At 44.4% G+C, this 26,899-nt stretch overlaps 1 protein-coding gene across 1 annotated transcript in view; it reads left to right on the top strand.

Moving 5' to 3' along the window:
- Window positions 1–26,780, top strand: part of LOC129860528 (dihydropyridine-sensitive L-type skeletal muscle calcium channel subunit alpha-1-like) — a 42,470-nt gene extending 15,690 nt beyond the window's left edge. Inside the window, exons 11-45 of the mRNA XM_055931001.1 lie at window positions 1,253–1,478; window positions 1,908–2,115; window positions 2,198–2,318; window positions 2,845–2,959; window positions 3,380–3,479; window positions 3,877–3,946; window positions 6,271–6,403; window positions 6,612–6,741; window positions 8,225–8,284; window positions 8,390–8,496; window positions 8,945–9,032; window positions 9,121–9,228; window positions 10,679–10,731; window positions 10,960–11,106; window positions 11,580–11,781; window positions 12,028–12,186; window positions 12,387–12,497; window positions 12,644–12,727; window positions 13,387–13,434; window positions 14,002–14,028; window positions 14,151–14,276; window positions 14,521–14,586; window positions 14,667–14,758; window positions 15,090–15,249; window positions 15,337–15,464; window positions 15,727–15,823; window positions 16,012–16,123; window positions 16,228–16,329; window positions 16,617–16,756; window positions 17,134–17,259; window positions 21,167–21,381; window positions 21,692–21,768; window positions 22,095–22,150; window positions 22,507–22,644; window positions 22,784–26,780. Of these exons, the coding sequence (XP_055786976.1) occupies window positions 1,253–1,478; window positions 1,908–2,115; window positions 2,198–2,318; window positions 2,845–2,959; window positions 3,380–3,479; window positions 3,877–3,946; window positions 6,271–6,403; window positions 6,612–6,741; window positions 8,225–8,284; window positions 8,390–8,496; window positions 8,945–9,032; window positions 9,121–9,228; window positions 10,679–10,731; window positions 10,960–11,106; window positions 11,580–11,781; window positions 12,028–12,186; window positions 12,387–12,497; window positions 12,644–12,727; window positions 13,387–13,434; window positions 14,002–14,028; window positions 14,151–14,276; window positions 14,521–14,586; window positions 14,667–14,758; window positions 15,090–15,249; window positions 15,337–15,464; window positions 15,727–15,823; window positions 16,012–16,123; window positions 16,228–16,329; window positions 16,617–16,756; window positions 17,134–17,259; window positions 21,167–21,381; window positions 21,692–21,768; window positions 22,095–22,150; window positions 22,507–22,644; window positions 22,784–23,101 (4,250 nt within the window). The 3' untranslated portion in view covers window positions 23,102–26,780. The remainder of the gene's footprint in view (window positions 1–1,252; window positions 1,479–1,907; window positions 2,116–2,197; window positions 2,319–2,844; window positions 2,960–3,379; window positions 3,480–3,876; window positions 3,947–6,270; window positions 6,404–6,611; window positions 6,742–8,224; window positions 8,285–8,389; window positions 8,497–8,944; window positions 9,033–9,120; window positions 9,229–10,678; window positions 10,732–10,959; window positions 11,107–11,579; window positions 11,782–12,027; window positions 12,187–12,386; window positions 12,498–12,643; window positions 12,728–13,386; window positions 13,435–14,001; window positions 14,029–14,150; window positions 14,277–14,520; window positions 14,587–14,666; window positions 14,759–15,089; window positions 15,250–15,336; window positions 15,465–15,726; window positions 15,824–16,011; window positions 16,124–16,227; window positions 16,330–16,616; window positions 16,757–17,133; window positions 17,260–21,166; window positions 21,382–21,691; window positions 21,769–22,094; window positions 22,151–22,506; window positions 22,645–22,783) is intronic.
- The last annotated feature ends 119 nt before the right edge of the window (window positions 26,781–26,899 follow it).

Here is a 26,899-nt window from a genome sequence, read left to right as displayed (position 1 = left end):
TCAATAAGATACTTGCACAAAAATGTTGCGTTACGCAGATCTCAGGTCAGAATATTGGCACGTAAGCATACGCTAGTGTATTGTATCTCGTTTCTGTCATGTCTTTATCTCTTTATATATACTGTGACCTCTTTTACTTTTACTCACTGATATATGGTGACTTTTTTTAGTTGACTAATGTTACCCCCATAGACAGAACCTGAGCCTCTAGTACAGAAATAGCTGCTCCCAGTACAAACCATGAACTACATCAAACGTCCTGCTGTCAAAGGGTCAGTTCTTAGCACCCTGTCTTGCCGATAATGAATGCAGGGGGTTTTACGCACATCCAAAATAATAACAGGAACAGGACATAAAGAACGTCCAATATATATATATATAGAGTAATTGCCTGGCAACCCAGACTCCTTGCTCCGGCCAAATGTTACATCACGCCCACGGACGTTAGTTTCTTCTCCGCAATGAGTCTGGATCTGAATAGCTCACCGACCCTTCACCGAATGCCAACCCATTCGGGGCCGTCTGATTGGTACAGAAACCGATGGATCGGGCCAGAACAGGGTAAAGCGGCGGTTTGAAAATGTGTCATTGGATTTGTTACTATGATTGGTTAGAGACGATCCAATCGCTGATGACTTTGTTTTGTACAACGCCCCTCGACACCACAAACGACTTCAATGACGGCAGTCTCAGAGTACAGCACGCAGCGAACCACAGCGCTGCGTAAGAATTTAGTGTGAGTCGTCAGGCTAAGAGAGAAAGCCATAAGGAAATGTCTGCTCACTGTTTTGCTTCTCCCAAAATACATATTTGAATAACCCTAAGGTGATTCAATAGCCTAAATCTTTGGGTGTTTGTTCCCAGCAGAAATATTCCGACTTGCATGAAAAAGACAACCATCACTCACAAATAAAATATTACTTAGATGGAGGCTGGTGGGACGAGCTATAGAAGGACAGGCTCATTGTAATGGCTGGAAAGGAATCAATGGAAACGGTATCAAACACATCACACGTATGGAAACCACATGTTTGACTCCGTTCCATTCATTCCATTCCAGCCATTATAATGAGCCCATCCTCCTATAGCTCCTCCCACCAGCCTCCACTTACTTAGCTGTGTTATTCTCTCTGGTGTCAGATAGTGCCAACAAGGATCAGTTCTTAGGGGCCTCTCTCGCCTATCCCTGATTTCATATCGGTTACCTCTTGCCTATCCCTTTGTCCTCATTGGTTCCTGTGTCCTTTCTCAGACAATGCCAACAAGGTGCTGCTGACCCTGTTTGCGCTGGAGATGTTTGTGAAGATGTACGCTCTGGGCCTGCCTCAATACTTCTTGTCCCTGTTCAACCGCTTCGACTTCTTCGTGGTGAGCGTGGGCATCCTCGAGATCATCCTGGTCACTGCTGACGTCATGTCCCCTCTCGGCATCTCTGTCCTCCGCTGCATCCGCCTGCTGAGACTGCTCAAGGTCACCAAGTAAGTCGCCTCACTGGAAGAGCATTTATTGACCAAACGTTTGCTATTCTTGCGAGCCTTATCAAATCCGGAGCTAGCTAGCCTTCCATCAGAGAGATTTAACATTTGGTGACACAGCTGTTGCTGTGATTCTGGGGTTTGTTCCACAATCACTGAGCGGCATCTCTGTGCTTTCTAAGTTTAATGAGTCAACAATAAAACAGCACTTGTCAAGCATTGCATTTGAAATGACGAGATAAGTGATATGATATCAGTAATATAATCATAGTCAATGTAATCAAACATTTGATATAGTCTAGTATCTCTACGGTGGCCCTAAGAGCCAAAGTAGCTTTTTATTTTCGTGAGCGCACTGTCAGTAAACGTTTCACCTAAGTACCACCATATAGTATATCTCTGATAACAGCCCACTACTCTCTCCTCTCTCAGGTATTGGACCTCCCTCAGTAACCTGGTTGCCTCCCTGTTAAACTCAGTCCGTTCCATCGCCTCGCTGCTCCTCCTCCTCTTCCTCTTCATCGTCATCTTCTCCCTGCTGGGCATGCAGGTGTTCGGGGGGAAGTTCAACTTCCCAGACCAGGAGATCAGACGCAGTAACTTTGACAACTTCCCCCAGGCGCTCATCAGTGTCTTCCAGGTATTGTGCTCTCTATTGTAGCGTGATGTGTTGACTGACTGGCCGGAGGGACGGATTGAACGACTTCCTCCTCTTCATTCAGGTTCTGACAGGGGAGGACTGGAACTCCATCATGTATAATGGTATCATGGCTTACGGTGGACCAGTCTTCCCTGGCATCCTAGTCAGCATCTACTTCATCATCCTCTTCACCTGTGGAAACTGTATCCTTCACTTCACCAGTACATTGAAAAAAGTTTTGAATATTTATTGCGTAAATGGAATGGATGTGAGGGGATTCAGGCGGAGACTGAGATGAAGCCAACGGTTGTAGATGAAGGATCCAGGGGGTGGACTCTGTAGTGTTTGAGTCTCGGGTTGACATCATCATCATCCGCAGGCCGTGGTAGGCTGCTGTGGTGATGGCAGTACCCATCAGGAGATCGGTTGTCACTAGTTACCACAGCCACAAAGTCGAAATGGGCTAATATCCTAAAAATGGGTGAAAACAAAATAGAACTGTTGTCTTAATGTAAGGTTCGGCATAGTTAGCAGTGTGGTTACTGGCCAACTCGATTAACATTTTTGTTACCGTCTGTCAGGATAGAATAGTTTGTGACCTGTTTGGTTACAGAATAGGGCTTGTTTTATAGGATGTAAAAGAATTGTATAATTACAAGGCTAGACTGTGGCATAGCTAAGAGCAGGCCCAAGTACAAGGCTGTTGTTTCCTGAGTGCTGTGTGAACAGACATCCTCCTCAACGTGTTCCTGGCCATCGCTGTTGACAACCTGGCAGAAGCAGAGAGCCTGACGGCCGCCCAGAAAGACAAGGCAGAGGAGAGGAAGAGGCGGAAACTGCTCAGGTAAACACAACAACCCTCCTTTGACTCAACACACTCTTGTTTGGCACCACTGCAGAAAGAGCTAAATAAATGTAAGATGTTAGCAGTGCTTGACTTAGACTGAAATAGATTCCGGTACTCATTTTGTGTGCCGGTACCGTTTATATTTAGGGGCAGGAGCTCCACAATACTTTTGAGCTAATATTCTATAGGAGGTGCGGGAACTCAAGAAGAACAAAATCTGAGGTGCCGGTACGCAGTTGCGGTGAACTCCTGCCCATGTCAAGTACTGGATGTTAGCGGCTGTTTGCTCAACTTTCTCTATCCTCCTTTATCTTTATCTTCCTTCCTTTCCCATCTTAATCAGCCGCTGTTAGCTATACATCCATTATTACAACTAAATGTTCCCCTATTCTCCCTCTCTCCACCTGTTCCTACCAGGGCCAACATGCCAGACAAGGCTGACGAGGAGAAGGTTCTGCTGGCTAAGAAACTGGCTGAACAGAGAGCAAAGATGGAGGGGATTCCCACCACTGCTAAGGTTAGTACTGCTGACTCAAGAGTCCTCTATCTGTACCTGGCAGGTTAGTGTATGAGGTTAGTTAACTAACCCTAGCACTAAGAAGCTAACTGGACAGAGAACTAGGATAGAGTGGATTCCTACCACCGCTACGGTCAGTCAGCAAAGAGGGCTAGTGAGCCAACAGGATCTAACACCACATCTCTTGGTGCAGGGTTACATTTCACTATTTCAGTCCTGAACCAGGTGTTGAGATGGCACGGATAGCCTACTGTATACTGTGCCATTAAGCTGTCAATGAGCTGATGCTGGGTCAATGTGTGGTATTTAGTTAGCTGTGTCTCTTGTATTCTGAATCTCTATGTTTTTAGCTGTTTATAAACCTGTCTCATTATATATCCATTGTTTTCAATTACAGCTGAAAGTTGATGAGTTTGAATCCAATGTGAAGGAAGAGAAGGATCCCTTCCCTTCAGCAGACTTCCCAGGTAGGTGGTAGGCACTGTCTGAGCCAGCCCTAGGCCAGGCAAGGCTTCAGGAATTATCCCAGCATACACTACTGTACTATCATCTGAATCGCACTTCTGCTAATCGAACCATTACAAAAAAGAAGCAACTGAATCTAATAGTCGATAGCTAATTGCAGTAGGAAAGCTACTGCTTGATGTTGACGTCATTACATTGGATTGAATGACCATCCCAGCCGCGGTACAGTCAGTATAAGAATAGCCCCACCTAATTATTATTAGCCGCTCATCCCAAAGATCATCATCTTTTTAAGTTCAGTCTATTCTTATACGCTGTCCTTATAAAGGCTGTACTACCACACATGTGTTTGTTGTTATCCTGCCATTTTCCTGGAATCGGAAATATGAGTTGTCTGAGGTTGTTGTGCTCATCCTCGACAGAGCTCAAGGTCCTAAACGATATCGTAACCGCCATCGATAAGTGACAATACTGTGCAGCCGTATTCATCGACCTGGCCAAGGCTTTTGACTCTGTCAATCACCACATTCTTATCGGCAGACTCAACAGCCTTGGTTTCTCAAATGACTGCCTCGCCTGGTTCACCAACTACTTCTCTGATAGAGTTCAATGTGTCAAATCGGAGGGCCTGTTGGCCTGTTGTCCAGTATCTATCGGGGTGCCACAGGTTTCAATTCTCGGGCCGACTCTCTTCTCTGTATACATCAATGATGTCGCTCTTGCTGCTGGTGATTCTCTGATCCACCTCTACGCAGACGACACCATTCTGTATACTTCTGGCCCTTCTTTAGACACTGTGTTAACTAACCTCCAGACGAGCTTCAATGTCATACAACTCTCCTTTCGTGGCCTCCAACTGCTCTTAAATGCAAGTAAAACTAAATGCATGCTCTTCAACCGGTCACTGCCCGTACCTGCCCGCCCGTCCAGCATCACTACTCTGGACGGTTCTGACTTAGAATATGTGGACAACTACAAATACCTAGGTGTCTGGTTAGACTATAAACTCTCCTTCCAGACGCACATTAAGCATCTCCAATCCAAAATTAAATCTAGAATCAGCTTCCTATTTCGCAACAAAGCATCCTTCACTCATGCTGCCAAACATACCCTCGTAAAACTGACCATCCTACCGATCCTCGACTTCGGCGATGTAATTTACAAAATAGCCTCCAACACTCTACTCAACAAATTGGATGCAGTCTATCACAGTGCCATCCGTTTTGTCACCAAAGCCCCATATACTACCCACCACTGCAACCTGTACGCTCTCGTTGGCTGGCCCTCGCTTCATACTCGTCGCCAAACCCACTGGCTCCAGGTCATCTACAAGTCTTTGCTAGGTAAAGCCCCGCCTTATCTCAGCTCACTGGTCACCATAGCAGCACCCACCCAAAGCACGCGCTCCAGCAGGTATATTTCACTGGTCATCCCCAAAGCCAATTCCTCATTTGGCTGCATTTCCTTCCAGTTCTCTGCTGCCAATTACTGGAATGAACTGCAAAAATCACTAGAGCTGGAGACTCATTTCGCCCTCACTAACTTTAAGCACCAGCTGTCAGAGCAGCTCACAGATCACTGCACCTGTACATAGCCCATCTGTAAACAGCCCATCCAACTACCTTATCCCCATACTGTATTTATTTATTTATCTTGCTCATTTGCACCCCAGTATCTCTACTTGCACATTCATCTTCTGCACATCTATCACTCCAGTGTTTAATTCCTATATTGTAACTACTTTGCCACCATGGCGTATTTATTGACTTACCTCCCTTATCTTACCTCATTTGCACACAATGTATATAGACTTTTTTCTACTGTATTATTGACTGTATGTTTGTTTTATTCCATGTGTAACTCTGTGTTGTTGTATGTGTCGAACTGCTTTGCTTTATCTTGGCCAGGTCGCAGTTGTAAATGAGAACTTGTTCTCAACTGGCCTACCTGGTTAAATAAAGATGAAATAAAAAATGTAAAAATGAGCGCACAGCACATCCTCTCGTTTATCCCTGCTACAGTAGCCTGATCCCAGATTTCTTTGTGCTGTCAACTTCATTGTCACGCCACTAACCATAGGAGTTGGCAAAACAGCACAAACAGACTTGGAATCAGACTATTGCTACACTATGTCTTATGTTTATGAACCTAAAACAAATATGGTTGTGTTTTTGTCTGAAAAGAGGACAAAAATCTGGTTCTAAATTGAATGACTTTAATGAAAGAAAAAGGAAAGCACACCATAAAAAAACCTGTCAATAATGAATTTACTGTATAATAATTGAATGACTGCCAACTGTCCTATCCACGACGCCTTCTGTTCTAGGTGATGACGAGGAGGAGGAGCCTGCTATCCCTGAGAGCCCACGGCCTCGACCAATGGCTGACCTCCAGCTGAAAGAGGAAGAGGTTCCTATGCCGGAGACCTACTCCTTCTTTATCTTCGGGCCGGAGAACAAGTGAGTCGCACAGATCAACACATTCCCTATTCAATTCAGGCCAACAACGAACAATGGGGTGTATCTGACGAAGAGTCGTGTTAGACTGCTATTAAAATCATCATTCAATAATAATAATACATTTCCCGTCGGATGTTACAATAACTATGTAAGTTGAGGTTGTTGTCTTTTCTTTGTGTGTTTGTGTTTGTGTTCCCTCCGTGGTCAGGTTTCGTAAGCTGTGTCATAGGATCGTCAATGCCACCCCCTTCACCAACTTCATCCTGCTCTTCATCCTCCTCAGTAGCATATCACTGGCCGCTGAGGATCCCATAGACCCCAAGTCATTCAGGAATAAGGTGCTCAGGCTATGTTCCATTAGGAAGTCTAAGTGTAGGGTGTCTATCTACTCTGGATGAAAACACACTTTGGTGAATAAAATTTCACTTCCTTATGTTCTAAAATACAATTAGTGTTCTGAATTCTTCAGTGGGGACTTTCTCTAACATATCATTAACATTATACATCTACATCATATCATTATACATCTAATATACATCTGATAATAAGCACTGCTCTCTGTCGACAGAGCGGCGGCACGCAGACTTTTGAGGATTTCGTATGTTGTGGTCGTTTGCAAAGTTGTTTCCGCGGGTCGCAAAAAAGCAAAATCGACACGAGCTGAATTAAATAAAGAAATGCTTGTGCTCCTTTTACATTTCACAGAGATATGCTTGCTTTTGCGAGAAATCTACTAAAATTAACAATAATTTCACATGAATATGAAAAGCGAATACTAATATATAAGACATGAATGCCAATAGTGTGCATAGCTGTCATCAAGGCAAAGGGTACTTTGAAGAATCTCAAATATAAAATATATTTTGATTTGTTTAACTCTTTTTTGGTTACTACATGATTCCATATCTGTTATTTCATAGTTTTGATGTCTTCACTATTATTCTACAATGTAGAAAATAGTACAAATCAAGAAAAACCCTTGAATGAGTAGGTGGGTCCAAACTTTTGACTCGTACTGTATATTTTTGACCCAAAAAATTCTCTGGCCTCCATTGAATTATTTACCTTAATTTTGGTCACCTGCAAGGGTAACAACTCCAATAACTTTTGAACGGATTATGATAGAGACATGAGGTTTAGACTACACCATTTACCCACTGGTCAAAATATGTGTTTTTGATTGGACACCCTACTAAGTGGTGTCTTCTAATGTGTTCCAGTCAGACACATCAAATAACATTTTAAATAAAGTGCATTCAAAATGAAACATCAATTAATGTTCCATAAAAGGACAAACAGTTTAAAGCTTCTCAAACTTTTTTGGGGCCGGGGACCCCTTTTGTGATAGCAAATTAATCAGGTTTCCTTATAATCGGAACACAACTCGAGTTAGTAAAACTCCTTGTGTGCTATATTGTTATCTATGACTATGTTTTTTTAAAGGCCAATGTCTTGGCATCGGAGAGAAAATTGTGCTGTTTTCAAGCTAATTTCCCTCAAATCTACACATTTTATCACCGTGAATACCAATATCCCTGTGATTATCCCAGGCCCATGTTGCCCAGGGTTAAGAACATACATTGTAGATGAATACTATTGCATTGTATTGTATTACACAATTTAAACTTATTCCACGGATCCCTTGGCCAAAAGTTCTTTAATCTGTTGTTAGTAATATCCATCAAAATATATATATTGAGATCTGGCTGCGGACCCCCTGCAGTTCCGCGGACTCCCCTTTGAGAACCCCTGGTGTAAAGTACGCTATGTGAATGACTTCGCTATGTGACGATAACTCGACCAACCCTCTCTTTTCTGCAGGTCTTGGCATATGCTGATATCGTCTTCACCACTGTGTTCACCATTGAGATTGTGTTGAAGGTAAAGTGGTCTAAATTCCTATTGGATGAAATATTTAGGACATTACCCTGGTGACAGCTCGTGTATGTTAACCCAAGTGCCCCCCCCCCCCCCCCCCTCCTCCAGATGACAGTGTATGGAGCCTTCTTGCATCCAGGCTCTTTCTGCCGTAACTCCTTCAACATGCTGGACCTGCTGGTGGTGGGCGTGTCTCTGTTGTCCATGGGAATGGAGTGAGTGTCGCTATCCTGATGGGTGATAGTAAATATATAGTGTTACTGTATTATTCCTGTGGATAATCACAGAGTTTACCAAACATTGGAAACACCTGCTCGTTGCATGACATAGACTGACCAGGTGAATCCAGGTGACAGCTATCATCCCTTGTTGATGTCAGCTGTTAAATTCACTTGAATCCGCGTGGAACGCTTTCGACACCTTGTAGAGTCCATGCCCCGACGAATTGAGGCTGTTCAGAAAAAAGGGGTTGCAACAGTAGTAGGAAGGTGTCCGTAAGGTTTTGTACACTCGGTGTAGTTCTCGATGTCTGAGTGGCGCCGTAGAGATGCAATAGAGCGCTGTAGAGATACACGTGTACACGCGTGACCTCATTTCAACCAGCCTCGCCCGCTGGGACGAGCACATTGTGAAGGCTGTCGTGTGTCTGCCGTCGGACTCTAGGTCCAGTGCCATCTCAGTGGTGAAGATTCTCAGGGTGTTGAGGGTGCTGAGGCCTCTAAGGGCTATTAACAGAGCCAAGGGCCTGAAGGTACTGTACACCACATACACGTATTTCTATACAATAGCATTGCCACACAGCTTGTGATCTGACCTGTATGTGTAACCTTTGTTTACAGCACGTGGTTCAGTGTGTGTTTGTAGCCATCAAAACCATCGGCAACATCGTCCTGGTCACCATGCTGCTAGACTTCATATTCTCCTGCATAGGGGTCCAGCTCTTCAAGGTACGGTTCAAACTGTATTTTGTAGCTATATGCAATAGCTCACATATGACACTGAGAACAGCATGGTCCTAGACAGCTCAGTGGGTTTATTATGATTTATAATATACTAGACTGCATACGGGTCCAGCGCCACAATGTGAGATTGAATAATGTATGTACAGTAGTAGCTAGATGACATAACACTTGAGGTCATAGCCAGCTCAGTGGTTATGGTTGTGGTTGGGGCTAGGGTTGAACGGGGATATGGACATGAGGCTAGGGTTAGGGTTGTGATTGGGGCTAGGGTTGAACCAGGATGTGGACATGAAGCTAGGGTTATGGTTGTGGTTGGGGCTAGGGTTGAACGGGGATATGGACATGAGGCTAGGGTTAGGGTTGTGATTGGGGCTAGGGTTGAACCAGGATGTGGACATGAAGCTAGGGTTATGGTTGTGGTTGGGGCTAGGGTTGAACGGGGATATGGACATGAGGCTAGGGTTAGGGTTGTGATTGGGGCTAGGGTTGAACCAGGATGTGGACATGAAGCTAGGGTTATGGTTGTGGTTGGGGCTAGGGTTGAACGGGGATATGGACATGAGGCTAGGGTTAGGGTTGTGATTGGGGCTAGGGTTGAACCAGGATGTGGACATGAAGCTAGGGTTATGGTTGTGGTTGGGGCTAGGGTTGAACGGGGATATGGACATGAGGCTAGGGTTAGGGTTGTGATTGGGGCTAGGGTTGAACGAGGATGTGGACATGAAGCTAGGGTTAGGGTTGTGGTTGGGGCTAGGGTTGAACCAGGATGTGGACATGAAGCTAGGGTTATGGTTGTGGTTGGGGCTAGGGTTGAACCAGGATGTGGACATGAAGCTAGGGTTATGGTTGTGGTTGGGGCTAGGGTTGAACCAGGATGTGGACATGAAGCTAGGGTTATGGTTGTGGTTGGGGCTAGGGTTGAACGGGGATGTGGACATGAAGTTAGGGTTGGGGTTGTGGTTGGGGCTAGGGTTGAACCAGGATGTGAACATGAGGCTAGGGTTAGGGTTGTGGTTGGGGCTAGGGTAGAACGGGGATGTGGACATGAAGTTAGGGTTGGGGTTGTGGTTGGGGCTAGGGTTGTACGGGGATGTGGACATGAAGCTAGGGTTAAGGTTGTGGTTGGGGCTAGGGTTGAACGGGGATGTGGACATGAAGCTAGGGTTAAGGTTGTGGTTGGGGCTAGGGTTGAACGGGGATGTGGACATGAAGCTAGGGTTAAGGTTGTGGTTGGGGCTAGGGTTGTACGGGGATGTGGACATGAAGTTAGGGTTGTGGTTAAGGTTGGGGTTGAGGTTAGGGTAAGGATTGTGGTTAAGGGTTAGGGTTGCTAGTAATCATAATTTCAAATGACTCTAAATACGTAGTGGAAACTGTAAAGGTTGCGTATTACTTGATGTAACTTAGCTCATGATTCTGTTGTGCTCTCCTCCAGGGTAAATTCTACACTTGCTCAGACCCCTCCAAAATGACAGAGGTCACGTGCCGGTAAGACCCCTTTATTATCAGTCTATTTAACTGTCCCTTATTCATTCCATTGGGCATTATCTGACTAACTGAATTACTCCCTTTTCTCCAACCCCATCCTCTCCTCCCATCCTCCTCTCCCTCTTTCTCGCTTCCTTCCCTTCCTTCTCCGCCTCCCCTTTCTCTCTCAATTCATTCCAACTTCATTGACATAGCACTGATGATCTAATACTACATCTCTCCCCCCAGGGGTATGTTCCTGGAGCACCAGGAGAACAGTCTTCAGGAGATGGTGTTGGCCTCCAGGGAGTGGATCAGCAGTGACTTTAACTTTGACAACGTCCTCAACGGCATGCTGGCTCTGTTTACCGTGTCCACGTTCGAAGGGTGGCCACAGTGAGTTACCCAGCCTGGAAGGCGAACTGGCTGAATCAGGGTTGGGGGCTCAATTCCATTTCAACTCCAATTTAGGAACTGAAACAGAAATTCCAATTCTCCATGATGGTTTTCTGTGAAGAACATTTTGAAATTGGAATTACAGTTCCTGAATTGACAGAGTTTAAATGGAATTGACCACAACTCTCGTACGAGTGTCACCGTTTCACTGTTGTTTCACTGTCTTCATTGTATTGAATGGTTCCAGGCTAGATCAGTGAAGTGAAACAATAGTGAGACTGAGCGATATTCAGTTTGGATTCCAGGCTAGGTACTGCAAGACATATAGCCATTATTAAATTAATCCCTCTTTCATGTTCTTCCAACAAGGGAAGTCTTTTTTTACTCTCTTTTCTCTCTCTCTCTCCTTTTATCGCTCCCTCTTTTTCTCTCCTTCCTTCCTTCCCTCTCTTTCCCTCCCTCCCCTCTCCCAGGCTGTTGTATAAAGCCATAGACTCAGACAGGGAGGATATGGGCCCAGTCTACAACAACCGTGTGGATATCTCCATCTTTTTCATCGTCTACCTCATCCTCATCGCCTTCTTCATGATGAACATCTTCGTCGGCTTCGTCATCGTAACCTTCCAGGAGCAGGGAGAGTCTGAGTATAAGAACTGTGAGCTCGACAAGAACCAGGTAAGCTGGCTAAGCATATTGATGTCTTCTTAACTCTTTGTGAGCGACAGCCTGAAAGAGTCCACAGAGTATTCTTATCTGCAAGTACTCTCTTTGAGATCTGACAGAAATGTCCATGTAAATATTCTATGCGCTGCTCAATGCATGATTTACGCGAAAATCCCAAGTTTCGTCATTTGGCCTGTTACTATTTAACAGATATTAACAGATACTGGGCTTTACTCCCAATATCTTCTCTCTCCTCAGCGTCAGTGTGTGCAGTATGCTCTGAAGGCCAAGCCTCTGCGGTGTTATATCCCTAAGAACCACTATCAGTACAACGTGTGGTACATAGTCACCTCCTGCTACTTTGAGTACGCCATGTTCTTCCTCATCATGCTCAACACACTGTGTCTCGGCATGCAGGTAAATCTAGAACACATCCATTCTATTGGATTCGTGCTCAACGCATCTGGCTGCGTTTACACAGACAGCCCAATTCTGATCTTTTTTCCACTAATTGGTGTTTTGTCTCTTTGTTCCTAATGGCAGATATTTTGGAGGTATTGTATAGTCAAAATGCTGTTATGTCCTCAATGGGTTTGTTGTGTATTTCCACCATGCAGCACTGTAACCAGTCAGCCCACGTGACCAAGCTGTCTGACACTCTGAACATGATCTTCACTGTCCTCTTCACGGTGGAGATGATCCTAAAACTCATTGCCTTCAAAGCTAAGGTAGGGTTAGGCGCAGGCCCAGGCTCTGGGCTGGCAGGAATGTTTACTGTAGAATGTTTTTAATGGGTCTTTTTAAGTATGCTGGAGGTTCTTTCGTTTCCAAAATAGTTTTTCCTCCATGCCCCTGTGTATTCTGTGTATCCCAGGGCTACTTTGGAGACCCGTGGAACGTGTTTGACTTCCTCATCGTCATCGGCAGTGTTGTCGATGTCATCCTGAGTGAGGTCGACGTGAGTACACAGAACAACGGCAGCCATGTTTGTACACCTATGCAAGTTGTACGGTGATAGTAGATACTGGCCGTGTTCAGTAGCAAAACGTCTTGCAACAATAAATGTTTCCGAACGTTTTCTCCCAACTGAACGGGAACGTTCCCATGCAATGTGATTGTGTTTATTCAACGTATTCATAACTGTGACCCAGAAACACAAACTCCTGGCTCCACAGCAGCAGGCTGTGGGAAGCAGCACTGGTTCTCAGCAGGACCTGGTTAGTACCACTGTCAGACACACGGCCCACATGATCTCCACTCCCTGCCATTGGAATGTCTATGTTACATGTTGATTTAATATTGCGCCGAGGACTAATATTCTATCGTCGGTATCATCTCGTCCGGTTGAGTTCAGTGAAGTGAGACTATGGCAGGAAATACTACACCGTTTTGAACATCACCTTGTTTTCATGTCTTTATTTTCTCCTTTCACTTGGTGAAGCACCAGGTTTCGTTTGTTTCTGTCTTCATCCAACACGCACTCCTGTGTTTTCTCCCCTCTGAACCGTCGCCCATAAACATCTCCAGTGTTCCCTCACCTCCATCCACCTGTCTAACCCACCATTTTCCTCCTCCTCCTCTCCTCCCTCCCTCTCTCTCTCTCTCCCCTCTCTCCAGGCTGCCTTGGCCTCTAGTGGAGGACTGTACTGTCTCCATGGCTGTGCTGTAAATATCACTTTACACTGCATCTGTATCTGCATGGGCCTTCTTGCTGTGTGCTGAGCACTGTGAGCACTACTCTAGTTGTCTGTTACTGTGCCTGTGAGGCCCTAGCTAGATGCGTCCTTACAGAGAGATAGCGGACCCAGCCTATGGGGCATCTTGTTGCACTAGGAGCTAATTAGACATTGGGTTAGACATTGCTTACCACATAATTGTATATAGGATGTGGTCAGTATTATCTTGACTTGGTTTGTAACTCTATGGCTCTTCTCTTAACATGTCTAACGCTAATTAACTGATTTAATGTCATCAACACATTAGGTACTGATGTTTGTGTCTACATTTATAATAGGTCTTGAAGTTTATTTTGTATTTGGCATGCTGAATGTATCTGTTAATAACTGTGTATCATAACTTCCCCCTCCTGAAGTTTTGTAGAAATGAACATACATTTATGCTAAATCTATAAACAAATTACAGTAATGTGTCCATTTACTAATTCATAGAATTATCCACTAACGCAAAAATAATGTCTGCGGCTAAGATGATCTATTTCTGATTGTATTTCAGCAGACAAACCCTATGCAGGCCATTGCGGTAAGACAGTTTTTTTGTATTGTTTTCAATTACAAATATATTAGTCTGACAAAGTTACTCTGTAATTATAACATTGATATGAATGAATGAAAATGAACAATAATGTTTTTATTCACCTAAAGGATTCTGAGAATGCCAGAGTGTCCATCACATTCTTCCGTCTGTTCCGTGTGATGCGTTTGGTTAAACTACTAAACAGGTCAGAGGGCATCCGTAACCTGCTGTGGACCTTCATCAAGTCTTTCCAGGTCAGTACCAGTCAGTGTTTCCCTAACCTCAATTTACAGGCTTCCTCACATTTCTTCGTAAACAGCAGAGTGATGAACAAAACTTGGGGTAGGGAAACACGAGACCCAAATGGAAGGTCGGGTCCAACTGGTGGTTCTGGAGCCAATTCCTACTGAGTTGCAGCAACCATGTACTGATGGTAGTTTAAGTAAATATCACTGGATATCACTGGTTGGGATGACTCAATGTGTGTTTGTTCTGCAGGCTCTACCCTACGTGGCTCTTCTGATCGTCATGCTCTTCTTCATCTACGCAGTCATTGGGATGCAGGTCAACTTTTAGGAGTGAACTGAATATTTTTAAGTACATACACACTAGGGGTCCACTTACCCTTGGGTCTTCCCTTTCAGGTGTTTGGAAAGATAGCCTTAGTGGATGGCACACAGATCAACCGCAACAACAACTTCCAGACATTCCCCCAAGCTGTCCTGCTGCTATTCCGGTGAGTCAGTCAATCAGAGTGAGAGAGTGGATGAGTCAGTCAGTCAGAGCGAGAGAGTGGATGAGTCAGTCAGTCAGAGGTAAGGTCAGAGTTCACACATACTGTATATCTACCGCTACGGTGCCTGTGTGTCTATGGGAGGGTGCAACAGAACTTTCAGATCGAAATATACTGTGTAAAAACACCATCTGTGATGTAATGATTTGGCCTATTGAATACACTAGTTGTGCAACAGGAGAGGTGTGGCAGGAAGAGATGCTGGCTAGTATGTACGGGAAGTTGTATGGTCAGGTGTAACTGAATCTGATGCCCTCTGTATCCTCACCAACAGTTGTGCGACAGGGGAGGCGTGGCAGGAAGTGATGGTGGCCAGTATGTACGGCAAGAAGTGTGACCCCAAGTCTGACTTCCTACCTGGGGAGGAGTACACCTGTGGAGCCAGCTTCGCTGTCTTCTACTTTATGTCCTTCTATATGCTGTGTGCATTCCTGGTGAGTAGTCCTTTCTCCTCTCCTCTCTTCGCTTCTCCTCCAGGAAGTATTGTTGTTTTCTTAAGTTATCTTTCTCTCCCATCTCAGATCATCAACTTATTCGTGGCTGTGATCATGGACAACTTTGACTACCTGACACGTGATTGGTCCATCCTGGGTCCTCATCATCTGGATGAGTTCAAGAAGATCTGGGCCGAGTACGACCCAGATGCCACGTGAGTCATCTCTGAACCCAGATCAAAATTTTGTGTGAGCTGGTCAGTTATTTATGTCACTAAAGAGACTAGTCCTCTGTCAAGAATGCAGGGACAATGCCCCATGGCATTCCCTTTCAATCCACAATAAGTTAATGTTGGTAGGTGTTTCACATGGCATCTGTATGTAGTTGATGCTCTAAGTCTTGGTACCCAAAGCTAATATATATCTCCTCTCTCTAAATCAATGTGCCTAAGTGTATTTTGTACTCCTGTCCTGCAGGGGGCGTATAAAACATCTGGACGTGGTAACACTACTGCGAAGGATCCAGCCTCCGCTAGGCTTTGGGAAATTCTGTCCGCATCGCTCAGCCTGCAAGGTAAGTCAAGTTATTTGGATGAAATGGATTGCCATTTAAATGGGTACCATTACCATGTACATGGCAACTACACCACAAGAGCACGACCACTTGTGCTGACGGATGTGGTTCGGTGCCTGATACTGTGTACAGTACATCTTCTCACTGGTGTCCACTCTCTCTCGTTCCCCTCTTCTCCCTGACAACAGCGTTTAATATCCATGAACATGCCCCTGAACAGCGATGGCACAGTCACCTTCAATGCCACCCTGTTTGCCCTGGTCAGGACTGCCCTCAAGATAAAGACTGAAGGTGTCGAAGGTGTCTTGTCTCTAGCACTGCGCCCGTCTCACACCATAAATAATATTCTATGTTTATGCTTGTCTTTTAATGTAATACTTTGCTTTTCCTCTTATGTTGACTAGGTAACTTTGAGCAGGCCAATGAAGAGTTGAGAGCCATTATAAAGAAGATCTGGAAACGCACCAGTATGAAACTGCTGGACCAGGTCATCCCACCAATCGGAGGTGAGCATTTCACTGTGACCCCTACATGAACCCTACCTAACAGAAAGCTCATGTACAAAAGCCCCTAGAATGGAGCAGCATGCTAAGATGAACCCTGGTCAGCAAAGTTGATCTGATCTGTTGACCCTTTCAAACATCTTTCCTATGTGACTTTTTATCTAGTTCCTTCGAGCCGGATTGTGTTTACCAGGTGTGTTGTGACGGATTTCCGTCCACCACGACGTAGGCATTTGCCTCCATTTAGCTCTGTTTGGGTTTTGACACTGTTTTATTGGGATCTGTCCTAGATGACGAGGTGACGGTGGGAAAGTTCTACGCCACCTTCCTGATCCAGGATCATTTCCGTAAGTTTATGAAGCGTCAAGAGGAGTACTATGGCTACCGGCCCACCAAGAAGAGTGCTAATGGGAGTGCTCCAGAGATGCAGGTGAGGCCCTCTACAGTGTTGTATAGCAGGTTTGGAATTGAACATTCAAATCACTTCCTGAATTGAGTGAATTCAATTCCAATTGACACCAACCAACGCTCGTTTGGATGTACACCTTTCTGCACACTATCTTTAGGCTTCAAAATCATCCTCAAATCATCCTCTGCTTATATCGAACATCTCAAACACTACTGTAATCTCTACCTCTATTTCTCTTTTACCCTCCATGTTTATTTCTCTCATCCTCTCTTGCATCTTCTCTCCCTTTGTTTTTCTCCTCACTTTGGTCGTCTGAAATTCATCCTTATTGTTCTCACCCTCTCTTTTCTCTTCCTCCTCTGTTTGTCCCTCTCCCATTTCCTCCCTCTCCTCCCCAGGCTGGTCTGAGGAGTATAGAGGAGGAGGCAGCTCCAGAGCTTCACAGGGCCATCTCAGGAGACCTGCTGAATGAGGAGGAGATGGAGAGAGCCATGGAGGAGTCTCTGGAGGAAGGCATCTACAGGGTGAGTCACCGACAGAGCACTTTCCTTTAGTTTAGCAAACTTTATTATCCCATATGGGGAAGTAAATATGGTTCCAACACACCGTAAACAAAAAGGACGTTAAAAACAATATCATACCATACTGTATATATACAGTACATTTGGAAAGTATTCAGATCCATTGATTTTTTTACACATTTTGTTACGTTACAGCCTTATTCTGAAATGGATTAAATCGTTTTTTCCTCTCATCAATCTTTGTTCACACAATACCCATAATGACAAAGCAAAAACAGGTCATTAGATATTTTTGCAAAAAAAATCAACGGAAATATCAACGGATATTTCCGTAAGTATTCAGACCCTTTACTCAGTAGTTTGTTGAAGCATCTTTGGCAGTGATTACAGCCTCGAGTCGTCTTGGGTATGACGCTACAAGCTTGGCACACCTATATTTGGGAAGTTTCTCCCATTCTTCTCTGCAGATCCTCTCAAACTCTTTTAGGTTGGATGGGGAGCATCGCTGCACAGCTATTTCCCGGTCTCTCCAGAGATTTTCGATCAAGTTCAAGTCCGGGCTCTGGCTGGGCCACTCAAGGACATTCAAAGACTTGTCCCGAAGCCACTCCTGCATTGTATTGGCTGTGTGCTTATCGTCGTTGTCCTGTTGGAAGGTGAACATTCGCCCCAGTCTGAGGTCCTGAGCACTCTGGAGCAGGTTTTCATCGATCTCTGTACTTTACTCAGTTCATCTTTCCCTCTATCCTAACTAGTCTCCCAGTCCCTGCCGCTGAAAAATTGGTGCCAAGTTTCCTCCAGACGTGACGCTTGGCATTCAGGCCAAAGGTTACATTTTGGGGTCACCAGACTGGAGAATCTGGTTTCTCATGGTCTTAGAGTCCTTTAGGTGCCTTTTTTCAAACTCCAAGCGGGCTGACATGTGCTTTTTACTGAGGAGTGGCTTCCGTCTGACCACTCTACCATAAAGGCCCGCTTGTTGGAGTGCTGTAGAGATGGTTGTTCTTCTGGAAGGTTATTCCATCCCCACAGAGGAACTCTAGAGCTCTGTCAGAGTGACCATTGGGTTATTGGTCACCTCTCTGACCAAGGCCCTTCTCCCCCAAATGCTCAGTTTGGCCAGGCGGCCAGCTCTAGGAAGAATCTTGGTGGTTCCAAACTTCTTCCATCTAAGAATGATGGAGGCCACAGTGTTCTTGGGGACCTTCAATGCTGCAGATTTTTTTTGGTACCATTCCCCAGATGTCTCGGAGCTCTACGGACAATTCCTTTGACCTCATGGCTTGGTTTTAGCTCGGACTGCGTGAATCAGGTCATCGTGGTCAAATTGCTGCAAAGAAACCACTACTAAGGATACCAATAAGAAGAAGAGACTTGCTTGGGCTAAGAACATGACCAATGGACATTAGACCGATGGAAATCTGTCCTTTGACAATTTTTGGTTCCAACCGCCGTGTCTTTGTGAGACACAGAGTAGTTTAACGGATGATCTCTGCATGTGTGGTTCCCACCGTGAAGCGTGGAGGAGGAAGTGTGATGGTGTGGGGGTGCTTTGCTGGTGGCACTGTCAGTGATTTCTTTAGAATTCAAGGCACACTTAACCAGCATGGCTACCACAGCATTCTGTAGCGATGCGCCATCCCATCTGGTTTGCGCTTTGTGGGACTATCATTTGTTTTTCAACAGGACAATGACCCAACACACCTCCAGGCTGTGTAAGGGCTATTTGACCAAGGAGAGGGATGGACTGCTGCATCAGATGACCTGGCCTCCACAATCACCCGATCTCAACCCAATTGAGATTGTTTGGGATGAGTTGGATCGCAGAATGACGGAAAAGCAGCCAACAAGTGCTCAGCATATGTGGGAACTCCTTCAAGACAGTTGGAAAACCATTCCTCATGAAGCAGGTTGAGAGAATGCCAAGATTTTGCAGAGCTGTCAAGGCAAAGGGTGGTTACTTTGAAGAATCTCAAATATAAAATATATTTTGATTTGTTTAAACCTTTTTTGGTTACTACATGATTCCATATGTGTTATTTTATAGTGTTGATGTCTTCTCTATTATTCTACAATGTGGAAAATAGTAAAAATAAAGAAAAACCCTTGAATGAGTAGGTGTGTCCAAACTTTTGACTGGTACTGTATGTAAATAAGGTATTTCTGTTTTTTAAGTTTAAGAAATGTGCAAATAAAAAAACTGTTTTCGCTTTGTCATTATGGAGTACTGTGTGTAGATTGATAGATTTTTTTAGAATAAGGCTGTTAAGTAATAAAGGGGTCTGAATACTTTCTGAATGCACTGTACATATATTATATTTAATGTAGCCTGTCACAGTCTTTATCTTTAATCAGAGCAGGATAGATAAACATATAAACGTCCCTTTTTCAGGACCCTGTCTTTCAAAGATAATTCGTAAAAATCCAAATAACTTCACAGATCTTCATTGTAAAGTGTTTAAACACTGTTTCCCATTCTTGTTCAATGAACCATAAACAATTAATGAACATGCACCTGTGGAACGGTCGTTAAAGACACTAACAGCTTACAGACAGTAGGCAATTAAGGTCACAGTTATGAAAACTTAGGACACTAAAGAGGCCTTTCTACTGACTCTGAAAAATACCAAAAGAAAGATGCCCAGGGTCCCTGCTCATCTGCGTGAACGTGCCTTTTGCATGCTGCAAGGAGGCATGAGGACTACAGATGTGGCCAGGGCAATAAATTGCAATGTCCGTACTGTGAGACGCCTAAAACAGCGCTACAGGGAGACAGGACGGACAGCTGATCATCCTTGCAGTGGCAGGCCACGTGTAACAACACCTGCACAGGATCGGTACATCCGAACATTACACCTGCGGGACAGGTACAGGATGGCAACAACAACTGCCCGAGTTACACCAGGAACGCGCAATCCCTCTATCAGTGCTCAGACTGTCCGCAATAGGCTGAGAGAGGCTGGACTGAGGGCTTGTAGGCCTGTTGTAAGGCAGGTCCTCACCAGACATCACCGGCAACAACGTCGCCTATGGGCACAAACCCACGGTCGCTGGACCAGACAGGACTGGCAAAAAAGTGCTCTTTACTGACGAGTCGCGGTTTTGTCTCACCAGGGGTGATGGTCGGATTCGTGTTTATCGTCAAAGGAATGAGCGTTACACCAAGGCCTGTACTCTGGAGTGGGATCGATTTGGAGGTGGAGGGTTTGTCATGGTCTGGGGAGGTGTGTCACAGCATCATCGGACTGAGCTTGTTGTCATTACAGGCAATCTCAACTCTGTGCATTACAGGGAAGACATCCTCCTCCCTCATGTGGTACCCTTCCTGCAGGCTCATCCTGACATGACTGCAGCATGACAATGCCACCAGCCATACTGCTCGTTCTGTGCGTGATTTCCTGCAAGACAGGAATGTCAGTGTTCTGCCATGGCCAGCGAAGAGCCCGGATCTCAATCCCATTGAGCACGTCTGGGACCTGTTGGATCGGAGGGTGAGGGCTAGGGCCATTCCCCCCAGAAATGTCTGGGAACTTGCAGGTGCCATGGTGGAAGAGTGGGGTAACATCTCACAGCAAAAACTGTCAAAACTGGTGCAGTCCATGAGGAGGAGATGCACTGCAGTACTTAATGCAGCTGGTGGCCACACCAGATAGTCCTGACTGTTACTTTTGATTTTGACCCCCCCCCCTTTGTTCAGTGACACATTATTACATTTATGTTAGTCACATGTCTGTGGAAATTGTTCAGTTTATGTCTCAGTTGTTGAATCTTGTTATGGTCATACAAATATTTACACATATTACGTTTGCTGAAAAGAAACGCAGTTGACAGTGAAAGGATGTTTCTTTTTTTGCTGAGTTTAGATGTGCCTGGGTTGTTTTAACCACAGTGTTTGTGTTTGGTTGTCCAGCGCCAGGGTGGTCTGTTCGGGGACTATTCAGACCCGTCCTCCACAGAGACCAGCAGTGTCCTGCCCTCCCACATGGCTAGCCAGCGTCCCCTACAGCTATCAGAGAACCGCCCCGAGGAGGCTGAGTTGCCCCTCGGTCGCTCAGACTCCGTGTTCCTCCCCGATACAGAGTTCTTTCCCCTGACCCCCACCAAACACAACAGCAACAACAACGCGTAAGTAATGTCGTCCCCAGGCTAATTGAGTCCTGTTACTGCCCTCAACCAAACACAACAGCTACAACACTCTATGAGTAGAGTGCTGCTGCGCCACCAAAGCTGCATTTGCTGCCACAGAAACTAATGAATGGAGGCCCAAGATTAATAAGCACCTGGAAAAGCACTGTATGAATCCAATCAATCAATGATCTTTTTCTGCAAATGCCCAAATTCAGCACTATTTGGGTGATACGGTACACTTTGCTTGCTGGTATGTATATGATACATGGCTTACCTGATTATATATAGTTTTTTAAAATGTTTATAGGTTTTCTTATGAGAGAGAGGAGAGTCCGAAAGTGAGCAGGCACCATTCCAGAGTGGACACAGAGCGCAGCTCTCCAGGTCAGTTCAATATCAGCCTAGGCCGGGATGTAATCTGCGTAAGGGCCGTGTTATAGCATAGCCTTTGACATTCAAAGGTCATCTCCACTTGAGCTGACATGCACAGTGTTTACTATGAATGTGATCTCAGCGAAAAATGCCTTGAAAAGCCACATTGTCAGCTGTCTAGTACGCTGCGCTAGGAAATGAATCCCGGCCCTAGTCACCTATTCAATCCTATTATCTGCTGATCATCATCACATGATATTTGACATACCGTCAGATACTCTTTAGTCATGCTTGTGTCCTACAATAAATAACTGTGTTCTTCTGTCTGTCTCCTGTAGATAGCAGACACTTCTCTGAGATCAGTGAGAAACCAATCAGAACAGACATCACTCAGGTAACATAATACACATCAGATTGAAGACCCCATACAACCCATTTAAACACTAAATGCCATAGACCAGGGGTGGGCAACTCCAGTCCTCGCGGGCCTGAGTGGTGTCACACGTTTTCCCCATCCCTAGCAAACACTGCTGATTAAACTAATTGCATTCTCAATTGAAGATCATGATTAGCTAAATATTGGAGTCAGTCGTGTTAGCTGTGGCTGGGGCAAAAGTGTAACACCAATCAGGACCCTGAGGACTGGAGTTGCCCATCCCTGCCATAGACAAAACGGATTGAATTTAGCTGAGTCATGATTCTATTGTTCCATGAATGTCCTAACTGTAAGTGCTGTCTTTGTTGTTGCAGTTCCCCTATGACCTCAAATACGGTGAGAGCCAGTCTCTCCCCAGCTTTTCCCAAGCTAAAGGGGAGGCTACAGAGGAAGCTGAAGGGGCCACAGGAGGCTCTGTGTCTGCACCTGCCGCTGACCAGCTGATCAAAGAGGTACGTTGATACTGATTAACAGATTGTTGTAGAAACAAGAGTATAAAGTTATTTTTTCCTCTGTGCCAGGTTCCTCCCTGAGACCCTATGTTTGTAACAGTAAACATCATATCATTGTACGTATCATGTTCTCCGTCAGGTCTTAGTGGTTGGCGGTCTTGGCGACCTGGCCAATGACGATTCGTTTGTGGCGGTGACTCGTAATGAAATGGCCGAGGCGATGCGCATGCCCATGTGCCACTTTGAAGACGTGGCCCTGGGACTCCTCAACGGGCGCAGTGGCCGCGCAACCTCCGCCACGAGGAAGAAGATCCCAATCCCTGTGCCCCCTTCCGCCCCCGACCGGCCCTCTAGGTCTACAGAGCTGAAACCGAAACCCCAGGAGCAGAGAAAGAAGCGCCTCGTTACACCCTTTAAACAACACCTGAAGGGGGAAGAGGCAGACACCAAAGTGTAGAGAGTCTGTCATCGGAGTGCCCATGACGACAGTGGCCTTATCTTGTGACATGATATGACACTTGACTTGACAAGGCTGTGTTGTAGTTGGTGACATCACACACTCACAGCATTAACAAATCCTGATTAGTTGCCGTGGCGATGAGATCAATCCACTAACCATAGTTTCCAATGGAGACTGGAGGAAATAGGCTAACCAGGGTTGATGGCCGAGTTGCTAGGCTCTAGCTGGTTGGCTGTTCAGGATTTAACATGTTATTCCACTGTGGTTGATTCTTGTCAATTCCGATTAAATTATTGAATCAGATTCATGATTCTTATGGAAAACGAATCGACAAAGGAAAAGGAATATTCTGCTACGGTAATACATTTTAATCTTCTCAGTTCCGCCATATTTATTTCAACAAATTAAAAAATAACTTATCACAGAGTGCACAGGTTCATGAACCTCTTTCTTTGTTATACTGTTGGTTGACGTAATAATCTACGTCTAGTGGTTAGACAGAACAACTATGTCCAGTCTGCTGTGCTTCTTACTAAAACCCTAACTAATGTCCTGTACACACTGTGTTTCTTACTAAAACCCTAACTAATGTCCTGTACACACTGTGTTTCTTACTAAAACCCTAACTAATGTCCTGTACACACTGTGTTTCTTACTAAAACTCTAACTAATGTCCTGTACACACTGTGTTTCTTACTAAAACCCTAACTAATGTCCTGTACACACTGCAGGATAGCATTTTTTGTCATGAATCTTGTTCTGGAGGCGGTGCTGCAGTGGTCACTAGCGAGAATTACAATATATATTTTTTAACTTAACCCTAACCTTAAATTAAGACCAAAAAGCTCATTTTGACTTTGCAGCTGGCCTATCTAAGGGGAAATCGTTCCGTTCTGCCTCCAGGACAAGACACATGACAATAAACGTCAACATGCGCACACACGCAACTTGTACACGTATTGTGTGCATGGTGACAAATGGGAACTCTGGGAAAAAAACAAGGTAAAATCATATCAGAGCTCTAGAAAGATTTATTATTTTACCAGGTAAGTTGACTGAGAACATGTTCTCATTTACAGCAACAGCCTGGGGAATAGTTACAGGGGAGGGGAATGAGCCAATTGTAAACTGGCGATTAATAGGTGACTGTGATGGTTTGAGGGCCAGATTGGGAATTTAGCCAGGACACCAGTTTAATGTCCCATCCAAAAGACACTCCCTACACAGGGCAGTGTGTAAGGTCATTGCCCTGGGGAATTGGGATATTTATTTTAGACCAGAGGAAAGAGTGCCTCCTACTGGCCCTCCAACACCACTTCCAGCAGCCTCTGGTCTCCCATCCAGGGACTGAATAGGACCAACCCTGCTTAGCTTCAGAAGCAAGCCAGCAGTGGGATGCAGGGTGGTATGCTGCTGCCAATATGAGATGCCTGAGTTTCCGACTTGGAATTCGGAGCTCGTTTTTTCCCAAGTTGTCTTGAAGGCACGGAAGTCGGAGATTTCTGAGTTACCAGTTGTTTTGAACGCAGCAAAAGTCTGTGAGTGGAGACAGGGGTGTCCCGGCAAGGGCTGAAGGGGGAAAAAGGAGGTGAGAAAGGAAGCCATTTTGGGTTTCAGTGAGTTTCTATTTATCTGGGACAACTGCAACTGTTGCGTTTGAACGGTTTAGTTCAATCTTTTGAAAAGAGTCTCTCCTGTTAAAACATCCAGGATGCAAGGAAACGCTTAGTACACACTCAGATTGTACACCTGATGCACAACACATTTTACACAATGGTTGTGATACATCAAACAGTTTTGATGAAGCCTCACCATAGAGATAGAGGACTCTGCATGGATATCACCCGGTTTTAGCATGGACAGTGCCATTGAGGGCTTCCACCATTTTAAAGTGGTTAACTGGGTGGGGACTCCCACGAGTTGGGAGCAATCAGTCACTGAAGAACATGAGCTACTTTAAAATGGAGATAGCCTCAATAGCACTGCTGTCACAGACACTATAATGGAGCAGTATACAAAGATGAGTCTATCTCAGTGAGCCTCACTGTTTGTGTTCTTAAAGGCAACGTCCTTAATTTATGTCGTTAAAGGGAGGACTTGCCATCTTTTAACTTTATTTATACTTGTCTTCATTTAATCGAGACTTGTAAAACACAGTTTCCTTGGTGCTCAACCTCCCACTGTGGGTTTGGGCACTTTTTTAAGAGGTTTCTTTTTTTTAACGTGTTAAACATTTCTTTGTACTTTTAATTTATTAGTTATTATTGTATTATCAATGTTTGAATACTCACTGAAATAGGTGTATAGGGGAGAGTGGGGTAAGAGGAGAAAATGTTTCATTCAGCATCACTCTGTAAAGGGAAATATATTATTTCTAACAAAAGGTATCTACATATATTTCAGGATGTTGCGCATCCCTTGAAATAATCACAATTCATGTAAAAATTAGTTTTGAAAACATAGCTTGTCCAAAAAAAAAGTGATCTCTTGGAACAACTTACCCCGGGTTAAGCCACCAACACATTTCTGTACTGAATGAAATATTACCTTTTTAAAACCATGTCTATCTTCATTTCCAAACACAATGACAATCACTGTCTTTTAATCATATTTTACCCCAAGTTTAACGCCTAACAAACACTTTGTACTTTCTTTTTAATGCTTTGCATTATGCTTGGGAAGAAAACACATGCTCACTTACCCCAAGACAAACATTTTGGTTTAGATACAAGCATCATGAAACCTCAAATTCATTTGACTTGCTGAAAATCTGTTTTTTGGTCCTAACTTGCTTACCACTTTTTACATGTGGTTTCTTCCTTCACAGACTCCATAAAATGACATTTTCCTAAATATTTGGTCAAGTTATACATTTTGTTTGGGGTTTCCTAGAAACAAGGGAGGCTCAACTTACCCCTTTTGCTCAACTTATCCCACTCTCCCCTACTGGTATTTAGCACTTATCTAACAGATCACATTGTATTTAATATAAACCAGAGATTTTGTTAAATGAGATTCATATGTATTAATGACCAGAGGTTAAAATTAAGTTGAAAGTAAGAAAAAAATGTAATAAAGGCGATTCAGGATTTTAAGTGGTGCTGAAGTTAGTCTAGACTTGATCAATGCAAGAGTTGTTAGTCATATCAGCATACCTGGCGTATGGTGGATTTAGCATGAAGGCCCACATAGGGGATTAACTGGTTTTGTACAAAACTTTGCACATTTTTTGTCTGGGGAAGGATCTCAAAACTATTTTGCTTGATTCCTTGCGAGCTCTTTCCTCACCTTCTCCTGAAAATGTAAGTTGCAAGCAAGGAGAGCATTGGAGAAGATCTGATGTTTTGAGGATGCAAAGAAAGACCGAATCAAGGAAAATACCTTTGAGATTCACCCCAGGTCTGTTTTTTTTTTTTTTAGTTACCTTAACAGGTCTTAAAGGAGTTATTTTTCACTTCATCCTCGTTGGCCATTTCTGCCTTAGTAACCGGTTTGTCTTTAAAAAGAACGCTGCATAAATCAGACATTAAGTAGTGGGTGGGACAGCTTCTAACCCTGCTATAACATGTATACCCATCTTCTAATATGTGCCTTTCAACAAAATGTTTTTTTTTCTTCATGTCAGTCAGATGGAGCTTACAATGGCAAAACAAACAAATAAAACATCCAAAATATACATCACTTTGGTTTACTTGATTTTTTTTGTAATGTGCTTGACTTGGACTGAAATAGGTTCTGGTACACATTTTGGGTGTCGGTACTGTTTACATTTAGGTGCAGGAACCCCACAATACT

Source organism: Salvelinus fontinalis, chromosome 8 (assembly GCF_029448725.1).
Source record: "Salvelinus fontinalis isolate EN_2023a chromosome 8, ASM2944872v1, whole genome shotgun sequence".
NCBI classification, from domain to species: Eukaryota; Metazoa; Chordata; class Actinopteri; order Salmoniformes; family Salmonidae; genus Salvelinus; species Salvelinus fontinalis.
This window is presented reverse-complemented; position numbering and strand designations above follow the sequence as displayed.